The sequence below is a fragment of the Dama dama genome, chromosome 10 (genome assembly GCF_033118175.1).
Source record: "Dama dama isolate Ldn47 chromosome 10, ASM3311817v1, whole genome shotgun sequence".
NCBI lineage: Eukaryota > Metazoa > Chordata > Mammalia > Artiodactyla > Cervidae > Dama > Dama dama.
In genome coordinates, this window is record NC_083690.1 from 33220231 (window position 1) to 33236303 (window position 16073).

General features: G+C 47.8%; 1 protein-coding gene and 1 long non-coding RNA gene across 2 annotated transcripts in view; one reads left to right on the forward strand and one right to left on the reverse strand.

Annotated features, from left to right (window-relative positions):
- Positions 1-2682: 2682 nt before the first annotated feature.
- LOC133063161 (uncharacterized) lies at positions 2683-14439 on the reverse strand. The gene is made up of 3 exons (XR_009694365.1): positions 14366-14439; positions 13824-13913; positions 2683-3258 (listed from the first exon to the last, which is right to left on the reverse strand). It is a non-coding gene; the product is annotated as an uncharacterized LOC133063161 (long non-coding RNA).
- A 1423-nt stretch (positions 14440-15862) lies between these two features.
- The window catches only part of CASTOR2 (cytosolic arginine sensor for mTORC1 subunit 2), a 54467-nt gene continuing 54256 nt past the window's right edge, over positions 15863-16073 (forward strand). Inside the window, exon 1 of the mRNA XM_061153367.1 lies at positions 15863-16018. Coding sequence (XP_061009350.1) covers positions 15906-16018 — 113 coding nt within the window. The 5' untranslated portion in view covers positions 15863-15905. The remainder of the gene's footprint in view (positions 16019-16073) is intronic.

Below are 16073 nucleotides of genomic sequence, written 5' to 3' on the forward strand. Positions count from 1 at the left end.
GAACACTGGAGTGGGTTGCCATTTCCTTCTCCAATGCATGAAAGTGAAAAGTGAAAGTGAAGTCGCTCAGCTGCGCCCGACTCTTCGCCACCCCATGGACTGCAGCCTACCAGGCTCCTCCGTCCATGGGATTTTCCAGGCAAGAATACTGGAGTGGGTTGCCATTGCCTTCTCCTAATTAGAGCTCTACAACACACAAAAAGATCAATTTCAAGTGAACTAAAGACATACCTGTGAAAAGCAAAACTTTTTAAAGTTGACAGGAAAATATCTCTTACGACCTTGAGGTGAAGCAAAATTTCTTAGAAAAGACACAAAAAGGATGAACAAAAAAAAGACTAACAAATTTACAGATTTTAATCAACAAAAGACACTATCAAATTGCTTTTTTAAAAAAAATCCACAGACTGAGAAGATATCTGCTACCCAATAAGGGATTACAATCAGGAGGAGGTTGAGGGGGAAAAACAAAGAAACTTTTTCAAGAAGAAAAAGATGTATAACACAGTAGGGGAAAAAAAAAAAAAAAGATAATGAAGAGGCAATTCATGTAAGAAAAAAACCCAAACTGACCAACAAACATATAAATCAACCTCCCTAGTAATCAGGGAAAATGCAAAATAAGACAACAATGAGGTACCGTTTTACATTTATCAGCTAAGCAGAAGTTCAAGTCTGATAATACAATTTCTGATGAAGATGTAGAGGAATGAAATTCTCATACACTGTTGGTAGAGTCAGTTGGTACAAGCCCTTGGAGAGTAACGTGAAGATGCTCACAGTCTTTATCCCTATTCAATTTAGTCTTTTCAGTAAATATTCAAGAGAGAAATCTCTGCACCTGTGCTCCAGAGTACATTTACAGGAGTCTTTATTGCTCCATTGCTTAAAACAGAGGGAAGAAAAAACAGACACAAAGAAATGTCCACCAGAAGAAGAAAAATAGACAAATTAAGATTCAATGCATAATAGAATATCATTAGCAGTTAAAATGAATGAACAAGAGCTACATGTATCCTTATTACATACATAGTGTCAACCTGTATAAAGCATTTAAGGGCAAGCAAAAAAAGCAAGCTGCAGAAGGATACGTGCAGTATGATACTAATTACATAAAGGGCTTTTGGGTTCAGTACTTTCAGTCTAGTTTATCTGCACACAGTAAATTTTACTCTTCTTGGTGTACAGTTCTGTGAGTTGTGGTAAATGCATACAGTGGAGTGATCACGGTCACAATCATAATGTAGAACAGTTCTATCACCTTCCAAAATTCCTTGGTGCTACTTGATAGGCACCAAATCCTTTACCCTACTCCCAACATTTGTAATCACACAGTATGCAGCCTTTTGACTTTGGTTTCATCCACTTACCATGAAGTGTGTGAGGTTCATTGATGTTATTGAGTGTTTCCACAGTTTGTTATTGCTGAATCGTATTCCACTGGATGGATGTACCAGTTTATTCATCCATTCCCCAATTACAGTGCATCTGGGTTGCTTCCAGGAAGGGAAATTATGAATAAATCTGCTGTAAACATGGATGGGCTGGTTTTAGTGGGAACACATGTTTTTATTTCTCCTGGGTAGCCAACTCAGAATGGGATTGCTGGATCACATGATGAGTGCATGTTTACTTTTATAAGAAACTGCCAAGCCATTTTCCAAATATTCTGTACAATTTTGCATGAGTTCTAGTTGCTCTGCCTCTTCACCAGCACTTGGTCTTGTCAAGCTTGTTTGTTAAATCATTATAACAGATGTCTAGTGGTATCTCATTTTGCCTTTTTTTTTTTCATTTTATCATTTATTTGGCTGTATTGGGTCTTAGTTGTGGCATATGGGATCTTCACTGCATCATGCAGGATCTTTCATGGTGCTGCACAGATTCTCTATTTGTGCTGCATGGCATTCAGTAGTTGCAGTGTAGAGGCTTAGCTCTGAGGCATGTGGGACCTTAGTTGCCTAACCAGGGATCAAACACCTGTATCGTCTGCACTGCAAGGCAGATTCTTTTTTTTTTTTACCTGACAGGAGAGGTATTTGTTCAGTACATCATCACAAACCAGAATAATATAATAACAGTTCCAATAAAAGGTTTCACATATTTATTCCTGAGCCAAATGGACCGCTAGTCAGGAAACACCATGAGCCAAACATTCCGTTTCTCCCATGAGCTGTTCAGACAGTAGTGATGCTCTCAGCACTGTGATTCGGTTAAGATGGAAGTGACCTTGACGGAGTATAAATGTGCCACTTCACATGTGAGGCTCCCTATAGACCCAGCTTGATTCTTCTCCGATGTCTGTCTTCTCTTGGAGCTGGACCTGATTTTATTATCAGTTTTCATTCGAGTCCATTGGGGAATGGGATGGTTCTGCCTTTCTGTCTTGGCCAGGAATCACTTGATACTGACAGTCTCGTGAGAGGACTTGGCGAGAAGCAAATTCTATCCCACACAGGATGGCGGAGAAAAGAACACAGGCAGATTGTTAACCACTGGACCACCAGGGAAGTCCCTCTCCTTTTGGTTTTTAATCTGCATTTCTCTAATAGCTCATGATGCTCAATATCCTTTCACATGCTTATTTGCCATCCATATATCTTCTTGTCTGCAGGGTTGGTTCAATTTTTTGGACCATTTTGAATTGGGTCACTTGTTTGCTTATTATGAAGTTTTCAGGATGCTTTGTACTCTGGATACAAGCTCTTTATCACATGTGTTTTATAAATATTTCCCCCCAGGCTGTAGCTTGTCTTTTCATTTTCATAAGAATGTCTTTTCAAAATCAGATGTTTTTAATTTCAATGAAATCTAATTTACCATATTCTTCTTTTATAGCTCATGGATAAAGAAGCTATAACTAAGAAAAATTTTGCCTAACCTGAAGTCACAATGATTTTCTCATATGTTTCCTTCTGGGGAGTATTTTAAGTTTTGCTTTTAGGTCTATGATCCATTTTGAGTTAACTTTTGTATACGTTGTGAGGTACAGGTAATCAAGGCTTTTTTTTCTCTCTTTTGCTTGCTTTTTATTTTCTCAAATGGCTGTCCAGTTGTTCCAGCACCATTTGTTGAAATGATTATCCTCTCTCCATTGAATTGCTGTCGTGCCTTTGTCAAAAATCAACTGGCCATGTATGTGCGAGTCTGTTTCCAGTCTGTAATATTTCAAAAACATGAAAACCAGGATTCAATTTTTTTTTTCCAAAATATTTCGGCCATTCTAGTGGATGTGTAGTTGTTACTGGTAAGGTTCCCCTGGAAACAGAGATGGAGTTTAGCACCCAGGACGTTTATTAAGAAGTGCTCTTGAGAGTGACACTTGTGGTCAGGAAGGAAGTAGGTGCAAACAGAGGGAGAAAGTGAGCCCCTATTGAATTCAGAGAGTGCACCAAAGCTGGAACGCCCCGAGGGGGCCAAATGGACTGCTGGGACCGCAGATCCATGGGAGGTGGTCCAAGAGATGCACTTTTGCATTCTATCACAGGGGTATGCTTGGTTCGTTTTTGTTGTTGTTGTTTTGTTTGGGGCGACATTGTTTGGCCGTGCTACGTGGCTTATAGAATCTTAGTTCCCTGACTAAGGATTGAACCCACATCCCTGGCAGTGAGATCACAGTATCCTAACCACTGGAATGCCAGCTTGGGGTTTTTATTTGCATCTCCTAGCTACAAATGAGGTTGAGTGCCTTTCATTTGCTTATCAGCCATCTGAACATACATCTCATTTGAGGGGCATCTGTAAAGAGGGTGATGAAGTGGCTTAGGGCCTTAGGGAGACACAAGGGGCCCCTGTGGAGCATCCGCCTCTGCACATAACACAGAGAAGACGTCCCCAGGGTAGCAGACAAGCAGACAGATGTGGGTGCAAATCTCAGTCTCCCATTTCCCGGCTGTACTGCCTGGGGAGAGTGATTCAACTTCTCTGAGCCTCAGTTTCCCTCTCATAAAATAACTGAGATTGTGATTAGGAGTGGAGGATAAGAAGAAAGTGAAGGAGATGTCTTGGTTTTAATCTAAACTCTGGCTCTCCAGGATTTAAGGATGTCCAATTCCGTGATAGCTCAGTTGGTAAAGAATCCACCTGCAATGCAGGAGACCTGGGTTCGATCCCTGGGTTGGGAAGATCCCCTGGAGAAGGGAAAGGCTACCCACTCCAGTATTCTGGCCTGGAGAATTCCATGGACTGTATAGTCCATGGGGTCACAAAGAGTCGGACACAACTGAGCGACTTTCACTTTCAGTCAATTCCAGAGGACCAGGTGCCCCCATGGGTCAGTCTTTGAGAGGACCCAAGAGCTTCCCAGGAAGAGGCTCAACTTGAGGAAAGGGAAATGTAATTGCCAAGTGAGTGGAGCCAGATCAGTCCCTCAGGTTGGCCCTGGGCTCAGCCCCATGGCTCCAGGTCTGAGTTCCAGGGAAGGAAAATACTAGAAACTGGAGAAACTCTGTATCCATTGTCTATAGCAGTGCAACAAACCATGTCAAACTTGGTGGCTTCAAACAACACTTACTCTGCTCATGAATCCATAGTCTGGGCAAGGCTCTGTGGAGACAGCTCATCTCTGCTTCAGGTGGCACGGGCTAGGATGGCTGACTAAGGCTGGTCCATCCACTTTTTTAAGATAATGCCACTCACCTGGCTGGAAGGTGGATACGATTTGGGCTTCCTCACAGCATGGTGGCTGGGTCCCCTGAGCAAGCATCCCAAGCAAGCTAGCTGAAGCTACATCACTCTTTATGACCCTCTGTGTTTTCTGCCATAATCACAAATCCATCCCAATCCAAGAAGAAGGGGTGTCAGAGTCCCATTGTATGAAGACCATGTGAAGATGGGGAGTCACTGTTGCTACCATTTTGGGGAGAATACAGTCTGCAGCAAGCCCTTTCCCTAAGCTGTCTGCACAATACTAAGGGATAATGGCATATCTTGTTGCTGTGTGACCATGAAACAGCAAGCCTGGAAGGGAGAGGAAAGTCATTTTAGGGTGATGGGGACAGCTCAGAGGAGTGTGTCCAAGCCAGCCTTCATCCTGGAGAGGTCCTCAGCTTTCCGAGGAGTGAGGGCCACAGCAGTGGGAGGAGACAGCAGAAACCTTGACAGCAACCCTCCCAGCTTGAAAGTCAATCACAGGAGGAGGAAAATGGCAATAAAATGTAGCAGAAAAATCTTTGTGAGCACTAGTGAGATACCCACTGGGGCTCCTTGCAATAAATAGCAGAAACTTTGAAAGGCAGAGAAGTCCAATTAGAAGGGGAAGGAAATAAGTCAGAGGAATACTTCTTAAAAAATATTTATTTGGCTGCACTGGGTCTTAGTTGAGGGAGGAGAAGACATCGATAGGAGTTGTTCTGGGGTCAGGATCCAAGGAGACAAGAGCCGGTCAGGAATCTGCCTGAGATGAAGCCAACAGTGCAAGTCCTGGCTGACCCCTCCAGGCCAGAGCAGGAACAGAGGACAAATACCAGAATCCTGCCATAAAGGGGCATGTGGGGTTGAGCCAGGGAAGGTCACTGAGGCAGTGGAGGAAGGAAGGGTAAGCCATTCATCTCTACTGACCTGTGAGCAAACTAGAAAACACACCCCTTTCTCAAGATACTTTGCTTCCATCCTTGGAAAAGTATCATAATATACTGATATTGTGTTTGTGTGTGTTTGTGTGTGTGTGTGCACACGCAACACGTGCATGCTCAGTTGGGTCCAATTCTTTGCGATCCCATGGAATGCAGCCTGACAGTTTCCTCTGTCATGTGATTTTTCAGGCAAGAATACTGGAGTGCATTGCCATGCCCTCATCCAGGGGATCTTCCCTGCATCTCCTGCATTGGCAGGCGAATTTGCTACCACTGAGACACCTAGGAAGCCCATGCTGATATTGTTAGAGCAAGCAACTTTATTGCTTTCAAAGGAGAGTACTGTAATCAACACAAATCTAATGAGGCCCCTTAAATTTACCCAGAGCATGCACCATCACATATGTCAGAATGCACACATCCAGTAGGGGGTGAGAATCAGGGGAGGGGAGGTCGAGAAGCTCCCAGGTCCAAATGGGAGGCTGAAGGAGCCTTGGGCAATGTTCAGCTTGGGCTCCAATGCTGTCCATGGCTGGATTTTTACAGCCATTCATCCATCATCTACTATCTGAGTGGGCTAGCTCCATCCAGCATCTACTATCTGAGTGGGCTAGCTCCATTGAAATGGTCAGGATGAGAAGGGCAGAGAAGCAGGAGGTGAAGGCCTTGAAGGCTTATTTATTTGGTGCCGATGGTGACTCCAGGGCAGAGCCATGGATGTGAACATCCCCCATGACCAGGAGCAAGAACAACTTCCTCTGAGGTCTCAGAGCTCAGTTTCACTACCCAATGACAATTGCTATGTATTGAGGATCTATCCAGTGGCAGGCACTGCCCCCTTAGCCACATCATCCCTAATCCTTTCCACAACTCTGCCACACCAGTGTCATCAACCATCCTAAGTTTACAGAAGACGAAACTGAGCCTTCGACAGAATAAGTGACTTGCTTGGGAGTGCACAAGAAGCAAGCCACCAGACTGGGATTTACTCTGAGCTGCCTGGGACTCTGTGCCACCTCCTGCCAGGAGACGGGCAGTTCCAGGCTGACAACACCCCGGGTGTACTTGGCCTCTTGAGCCAGGGTCCAGCTTTCTGTCTCCTCGGGCCTGACCCACTCACTCTGTGTGGGAGTTGAACAGTAAATTAAAGGGCTTCATTATCTCATTTGAGGGTGGAATAAAACACTTTGGAAAGGCTGATGCATTAAGTGCAATCAAGTTCTGAAAGGTTCTTCATCGCTGGAAGGAATGGCCTCTGATAAATTGCTCTCTTCACTGAGACGAGACTAATATCTCATGAGCAATCCCAGCAGCATCCACTGCAGATGTTTCTGCATCTTCACAAAGGATGTTAGAGATCCCATTCCCTCCCAAGAGAGCAAATCGCCTTTGCAATGTGCAAATAGATGCCCCAGGTACAGCTCCCTCTCCTGTCACCTGCCAAGAAGGAGTTCTGGAACTGCGCTGGATCAGAAGTTACCCAGGCCCCCCAGGCCACTCCCATTGGTCAATCAGCACATGTGCATCCTGAGTCACTCCACAAGCCTTGAAGGAACACCACCCCAGGGAAGGCCACACATCATCCCAGAGTTCCTTAGTTCCACAGGACTCAGCTATGGCTCTCCCATCCCAAAGACTTAACGACCAGCAGCTCACCACCTTCCTGGGAAGCAGCCATCCAGACACTTGCATTTTAGGGATCGTAAAACTGATGCACAATTTACCCCAAGTCACACCTTCAGAATCTCAGGCCCTGATGCTTTTCAAATCAGTTCCCAGGATATCAAAGAGCAGGAAGGCCAGCCTTAAGCACAGGTGAAACAACCACATCAACAAGTCACATCCCTCAGGCTCTTCCCATTGGTCAAGCCTGTACTCGTCACCTACGCATACTACCCCAACTCCTTAAAACAACCCAATTTACAGATGAGGAAACTGAGGCACCAGGGTGTGAATGATAGGGGTTTGGAGGCCCCTCAGCCTCTACCTTCCACCATGTCAACCTTTTGGTTCTTAGAGGCTATGCAGTCTGGTCCTCAGTCACAGGTTACATGAAATAAAGAGAGAGGAAGGAAGGTAGGAAGGAAAGAAGGGAGGGGGGAGGAAAAAAGAACAGGGAAAAAAAAATTGCTGAAACAGCACAGGCTGAGAAGTAGAAGGAGAGGAGGCAGGAAGAGGGTGTGAAAGGAAATAATCCAAGACAGAGCATGAGAGAAAGACTCCTCGCCTCTTGCCCTGCCCAAGGATGTCACAATAAAGAGGATGGGGCTTCCACTGTCACCTCGGTGCCCGATGTTCACTCACTGATTCAACCAATCGGCATTCCTTAAGTACCACTGTGTGCTCAGCCCTGGTGCAGACCCTTGGGAGACCCAAGAAAAGCTGTGTCCACAATCGGCTCCTCCTGACCTTCCCCTAGCCTCAGTCTCCCCATCTGTAAAACGAGCATATGAATCCCTACCTGTTCTGGAAATCAGATGCAACGAGCACACATGGGCACCAAGGGGAAGCCCTAGACACACCCACTTCCCTCCTTTCCTCCTTCACTGAGGGGAGCCACAAGCCAGGAGGGAGTAGCCTGGAAACTACAGAGGGGGCTGCCCTTAGGCCAGAGTGCCAATGTGCCCATCCACACACTCATTCATTCACTCATTCAACAAATATTTGCTGAATGAGGATCTATCGAATGCCAGGAGCAGAGCGGGATGTTTTCCCAAAGGCAGTCTTTCCTTTCATCCCCACATGAGCACGCTCTGTGAGAAAAGCACCACTGTGCCCATTTTATAGACGAGGAAACCAAAGCAGAGAAAGAGGTAATCTGCACAGCGCAGCATGGGACAGAGGCCGAACTCAGACCAGGCCTGGTTCTCAAGGATGCAGTGATGGCTGGTTGGCTGGTTTCCCAGACCCCACACTCTCTCCCTCCGTGGGGCCAAGTGATGCCTGGTGTCTGTGTCTCAGTGTGGATTTGCAGCAGAGAGGCCAGCACCTGGTTTCTGGGGGATCCTGGTAAGGCTGGGCAGACCTGGGAGCACGAAGGAAGGAAGAGCCTGTGCCTGAGATGAGGATATTGGCTGATGGGGATTAAGCTGCGATGTGAGTTCACGTGAACTCAGTCCACCACACTTTGGGGACCAGTAATCCTTTCCCTTCCCTGGTGGCGCAGCCGGTAAAGAATCCTCCTGCCATGTAGGAGACCTGGGTTCAATCCCTGGGTTGGGAAGATCCCCTGGAGGAGGGCATGACAACCTACTCCAGTATTCTTGCCTGGAGAAGAATCCCCATGGACAGAGGAGCCTGGTGGGCTACAGCCCATGGGGTCGCAAAGAGTCAGACATAACTGAGCGACTGAGCACACAACCCTTTTCCGTGGGGGTGAAGGCGAGCACGTGGGATGGGGCTCTCCAGCAAAGAATCAGAGAAATCTCTTCTTCTTGCAGCCCCGCGGTGAAGTGGGAGGAAAGGAGGTGGTGGAGGCCTGGGCTCCCTCGGAACAATATCCATTTCATCGGGCTCCTCCCCTGCTCAAGAACCTTCAATGACTCCCCATGGCCCTTGGTGCTGTCTGTCAAACCCAGGGAAGGAGATTCAAGGTCAGCTCACCTAGGGACTAGGGAAGGATCCAGAAAGAACCACAGCCCCAGAAAAAGATGCCCCCTTAGTTCTGGCCCTCCCATCCCTCTCTTCTTTTTCTATTTCTATGCCACCTCATGAGCAGCTCATGCTGGTAAAGCCCATGCTAGGCCTTAGCCAAGCAGAATGAGAACTCCTGCCTGTCCTGGGGCACTGTTTTCTTGGGTCCAGAGACCCCAGACTTAAGAAGAAAGGGGTGGCCAGCATCTGTATTCCCACATCGCACCCCACCACAGCAGGGTGACTGGGACCAGGAAAGCTGACAGAAAACAGGGGCCAAGGCTCCCCAAGCAGGCCAAGGCCTGGGCATCTTTACCAAGTGCCCCAGTGATTCTGACACCAACCACGGTTTGAGAGCCACTACTCAAGGGCAGGGCTGGATAAAAATATAAAGCAAGTCATGTGTGACTTTAAATTTTAAAAAAGTAAAGAAGAAACAGATGGAATTTTAGTATACAGTCTATTTAACACAACATCCCAAATATTATCATTTCAACATGTAATCAATATAAAAAATTATTAGTTTTTTTTTTTTCTATACCAAGTCTTTGAAAGCTAGGGTGTGTTTGACATTTATGGCACATCTCCATCCAGCTGCTAAATTCTCATCCACGATACTCGAGCTGTATTTGGATTTCACAGATGTCCATAACCAAGCTGTTTCAAAGCAGTGTCACCGATTCATCCTCGTTTACTTAAGTCCTGGTTTTCCATTTTTCTTTTGGCCATGCTGCATGGCATGTGGGATCTTAGTTCTCAGACCAAGAATTGAACCTGTACCCTCTGCAGTGGAAGCTCGGAGTCTTAACCACTGGATTGCCAGGGAAGTCTGCAAGTCCTGGTTTTAAAAACTCACAGTTCCACATCCTAAAAGCCCAGTTCCAGGAAAACCAGGACAGCTGGGCAGCCTCTTCCAAACATACGTCAATGTTTTCCAATAACTAAACATCATTTTTAAATTTTAAATTAATTAAAATGAAGCAGAATTAAAGCTTCCATTTCTCATGGCACTAGCTCCAGTTTCAAGTATTCAATAGCCATGTATGGCCAATGTCTACCATACTGGAAAGGATGGGTCTATGAGTGAGGAAGCCTCTTTCCCTTCCCATAAGCTCAACTATGGAGGATCAGGGCTTGGTTTTCTTAGGAGAGCCGGGGTCCCTAAAAGAGTTACAGGTGGTAGGCCCACATCATAGAACATCTATTAGGCAACACAAAGAGGATGGGATGGACATTAGGAGGCCATTGTAACAATCTAGGACATGGTGGTCTAGGATGGTCAAGGTGAAGAGACAGCTGGATTAGAGGTGTGCAGTAAATAAAATAATTAAGACCTGTTGACAGATTAGATGGGGGGTGACGCGGGGAAGCAAGAGGGACCAACCCAGGATAATTCCCTGGTCAGCTCCCTCCACCCCATCCACCATCACCACCAGCAACCAGACTGATTCTAGGATATTCCAATAATCTATTGCTATTAAATACAGTGGTTTAGAACAACAATAATTATCTCGTTATTACCTTTCATGGTTTGAGCAGGTGATCAGGCTCAGCTAAGTGGTTCTTGCTCAGAGTCACTCATTCGCGTCCGGTGAAGCCTCCCTCCCCAGGTCTGGGGGCCGTCAGATCTACCCTGAGGTTTCAGCCATCCACTGGGGCTGTTGGCTGGAACACTGTGCTGCGCTTAGTCACTCAGCTGTGTCTGACTCTTTGCAACTCTGTGGACTGTAGCCTACCTCACTCCTCTGTCCACGGGATGTTTCAGGTGAGAATACTGAAGTGGGTTGCCATTCCCTCCTCCAGGGGATCTTCCCAACACAGGGGTCAAACCCGTGTCTCCTGTGTCCCCTGCATTGCCAGTGGATTCTTTACTTGCTGAGCTACTGGGGAAGTTGGAACACTGCTATGGGCCAAAGTGTGTCCACCATGCCTCACAATTCATATGTTGAAGTCTTAACCCCAACTACTTTAGAACAGGACTGTATTCGGAGAAAGGGTCTTTAAAGAGGTAATTAAGTTAAAATGAGGTCATCAGGGTGGGCTCTAATCAATATCATCAGTGTCCTCATAAGAGCAGGAGATTTGGACAGAGATATACACTACAGAAGGAAGACCACGCGAAGACACCAGGGAGAAGGTGACCATCTAAAAACCAAGGAGAAAGGCTTCGGAAGAAACGTACTCTGGATCTTGAACTTCCAGTGCGCAGAGTTGTGAAACAACAAACTTCTGTTGTTTAAAGCCCCCAGTATGTGTTCTGCAAACTTAACAAACCAATATGAATTTCCACCTGTGATCCGTCCATGGAGGCTATGCTTCTTCACAGCATGGCAGATGGTTTCAAAGAGTGAGTTTCCCAAGGAGACCAGGTGGCCACAGGATGACCAGGTATGACCTAGTTTTAGAGGTCACAGGTGTCATTTCCTCTGTAGTCACAGATTCAAGACAAAGGAACACTGACCCACCTCCTAAAGGGATGCTGATCAATGTCACATTGCCAGGAGAGCATGCAGAATAAAAGATCTTGTGACTATCTTGGAAAACACAACATGCCAGATCAGGCTGGTAACTTTAGGGACTGGCAACAATGTCATCAACCAAGACAGAGATTACGGGAGGAAGAGGAGAAGGTCTGGGATGGGTTAGACCAGTGGTCCCCAACCTTTTGGCACCAGGGACTGGTTTTGTGGAAGACAATTTTTCCACAGACTGGGGGGCGATGGTGGGGTTGGTGGTTTGGGGATGATTCAAGTACATTACATTTACTTTGCACTTTATTTCTATTTTTTATTACATCAGCTCTACCTCAGATCATAAGACATTAGATCCAGAGGTTGGAAATACCTGGGTTAGATGATGAGGTGAGGTGTGAACAGGGTGAGCTGCCCAAGCCTGTGAACATTTAGGTGGACGTAACCAACCACCAGGCTTTCCAGGTGGCACAGTAGTAAAGAACCCGCTTGCCAATGCAGGAGACACAAGAAACTTAGGATCAATCTCCGGGTTGGGAGGATCCCCCAGAGAAAGAAATGGCAACCCCTTCCAGTATTCTTGCCTGGGAAATCCCAAGGACAGAGGAGCCTGGCGTGCTACAGACCATAGGGTCGAAAGAGGCAGACATGACTGAGCACGCAAACACACACATCCCCAACCATCAGGAAGTTAGATATGTGAATCGGGGCTTCAGGAACATGTTCTGGGCTAGAACTGTCAATTTAGGGGCCCTCAACATATCAGAAGTCAGAGGCTGAGTCCACCCACAGAGTGAAAGAAGATGAGGGGAGAGGGAAAATATCAGTGATCTATTTCTGCATAATAAATCATTCCAAATTTTAGTGGCTGAAAATAACTACAGTGGACCCTTGAACAAGGTGGGGATTAGGAATGCTGATCCTCCATCAGTTGAAAATCGGCTTGTAATTTTTTTTAATATTTATTTTTGTTTATTTGACTGCACTGGGTCCTAGTGGCACAATGAAGTATCTTTCCTCGAGGCGCCTGACTCGGTAGTTGTAGCGTGCAGGCTTAGTTGCTCCACAGCATGTGGGATCTGACTAACAGTTCCCCAAACAGGGATGGAACTTACATCTCCTGCAAGGCAGACTCTTAGGGAACTTTCTGCTTATAACTTATAAATGACCCTCCATATATGTGGTTCCTCAGTATCCACGGCTCCACATCCACAGATTCAAACCACCATGGATCTTAAGGCACTGCATTACTCACTATTGAAAAAAACAATGTATAAATGGATCTGAGCAGTTTCAACCCATGCTGTTCAAGGGTCAGCTATATTTATTATTCCTCTATAAATTGGTTGGGTAGTTCCTCTTGTGGCTTCACCTGGCTCATTCATGTGGGTGCATGTGTCTGGATAGTGAACTAGAAGGTCCCAGATCAGTTCACTCACGTGCCTGGTTGACACCAGCTGTCAGCAGAGGATGGGGCTCAGCAGCAACAGCTGGAACACCTGGCCTCTCTTTCCATGTGAACTTTCACTTAGGCTTCTTCACGGCATCGTGGACTCAGGGGAGCATCCAAGCGGGCAAGCGTCAATGCACAGGAGTTAACAAGTACATGTACTACCAAGCTAAGACCTTATTGGCCAAAGAAAGTCACAAGGCCAAAATCAATGTGGGATACCTAACCAGGAGACAAGATTCACTGGCAGCCACTGCTGTAAAAACACCTTACCGGAAGGAACACCAGGTGGGCCTCCACATATTTTAGGACTGGGCAGAAAAGAAACCAAAGAGGAAAAAACCAGGAGAACCAAGAAAGAACCAAAAGGGTGCAAAGCTAAGGGAGCAAGTGAGAAGTGAATTCCACAAGAACGTGCAGAGCCATGACAGGCATGACCTTGAGAGTGAATGTCTCACCCTAGGCCCTGCCTGAAACCATCCTCTCGATCTGATAACCTAGAGGTCAGTTTCCTCAAATTCCCAGTGGTCATTTCAGGTGTGTCTCAAAACTTAAGCACCAAATTCAGCTCAGTGAAAGCAATTCTGTAAATCCAACCAACATGCTCTAAATTTGCAAACTTCCCAACATCCTGGCTTAATTAACTAGAAAACCTAGGGTTTTCAAATTGTTTTGACCCAAGACGCAGAGAAATACCTTTGCATCAAGATCCACTGCATGTATGCTCACAGACGTACATTTAGGCTGGCGTGCACACAGTACACACGTGGCCAAGATGAAAGTTTCCTGAAACATAGAACAGATCACAGTAATAGACGACCTGTACTATGTGCAAAGTTCTGTGTAATTTTCTATTCAATTTTCTTTTTGAATGCTAGTCATGCCCCCCTAAATTGATTTCACCACCCACTCATGGATCATAAACTACAGATTAAAAAACACTGACGAAGGCCATCTAGAGCAGAAATCAGAAAACTGACCAAATCCTGCCTTTAGCCTTGTTTGGTTGGTTTCACCTCTTGGGTTGCTTTCGTTTGTTTTAAGAATTTTAGGCCTTCAGTCTGGCCACCCTTCCCCTGTACCATTTCCCAACTCTCTGATACCCAACTGCTTTATTCACCTTCACACTTGCCTGGCCCCTGAATGCATTTCTGTTTGGGCCTTCTAAGTCTCTCCATGCTAAAGGAAGAGATGTATGCATTTATACATCCCATGAATATTGAATACATGTCTCTCACCTGCCAGCCACATTTCAGGCACTGGGAATACAGTAAGAGGACAAAAACCACTGCCTTCACGAAGCTGAAATTCTAAAAGAGGGAGACAGACAGGCAAAGCAAAACAAAAAGAATATTCTTCATTAGATGGGGATAAATTCTTGAGTGAAAGTAAAAGGGGAAGGGGGTCAAGACGCTTTAACAGCCACCAGATTGGAGGCTTCGAGCCCCTTTGTGGAAACAAGATAGCCCAACATGTCCCCCCACCTCAGAGAGGTGGGCTGAGAGATGGAGGTAGGGCATGGTCAGAATCTTCCCCAAAAAGAAAGTTCTCAGACAGCCCCAGCAGGTAAACCTAATCCATCACATCCCCAAAATACTCTGCCCAAGAGCCAAGCACCAGTAACTTTAACCTAGAAAATTTCAAATTCCAATAGGCCATTAAGGGGGAGCCGTGGCAGGACGTTAGTCGGGGACATGCTGACCCTGGGGTGAGAAGACCGTGGGGGTGTATTTCAGACGTTTCCCTCATTCGCGGCCCCCTCACCCTCTGGATAAACGGCCACCTCATTAGTTCTGCACAATGACCCTCTCGACCCGGCTCCTGGTGACTGCGCCTGCCTTATCTCTGGCCTCTCCTCCCTCACATTTTCCTCTCCAGCAAAGCCAAACACGGCTCCGTGGGGGCTTTCACGCTTCTGTGCCTCTGGACACGCTGTTCCTTCTGCCTGGAAGGCCGCCGGCCGCCTCCATCCCCGCGTGCCCCACCCCTTCCTCAGAGAACTCCAGGTCATCCTTCAGGACCCAGCCTGGATGTCCCCTCCTCCAGGAAACCCCCCTGAAGCCCCATCTCCGTCCCCAGCACACACACACACCCCTTATTTATTTCGCTTTGCTTCTCTGCACTGCAATTACCGGTTTCTCCAAATCTCTCCCCTCCCAGACTCGGACCTCCTCAAGAGCGGGAGTTCTGTGGGCCACTCGCTTTGCACCCAAAAGCGCCAAGTCCTGAGCTCGGAGGGACAGAGCTTGCACTCCGGCTCAGGCCGGCTCCAAAGGCCCCCGTTCCTGCCCTCCGTCTCCCCCTGGGGGCCCGCGCTCCAGCATTTTCCACCCGCCCCTCAGGCCACCCCCCGCCTTCCCCAGCACCCGGCCGGCCCCTCGCACGGCCGCCCGGCCCCCTGACATCAGCAGCCACCGGCGCCCCGGCCGCGGGACTACAAGTCCCGACACGCCCCGCGGCGGCCGCGCATGCCCAGCGGGCCGGCGTTTGAGTGGCAAGTTGTTTGTTACAGCGAACACCAGCTGCTCTCCGCGCCGGGCGCCGCGCGCCGCTGCTCCGCCAGCGCTGCCGCCCTCGCCCGCCGCCTGCCCGCCGCCCGCGGCCCCCCTCGCGGCTCGACGGGCCTCCCACTTTGTTCGTCCCGGCCCGCCCGGCGCCGAGCTCCCGGTCCCCCCGGCCGGCTGCTCGCGGCGCTCCGGTGCCGGCTGGGCGCGCGCAGGGGGGCGGGGGCCGCGGCTCGCCCCCCGCGGATGAGCCGCCGCGGAGCGCGGGCGGACGATGGAACTCCACATCCTGGAGCACCGGCTGCAAGTTGCCAGCGTCGCCAAGGAGAGTATCCCGCTCTTTACCTACGGCCTGATCAAACTTGCCTTCCTGTCCTCCAAGACCAGGTGAGCGCGCGGGGACGCGGCGCCGGCCGGGGAGAGACAAAGAGGCGCACCCGGG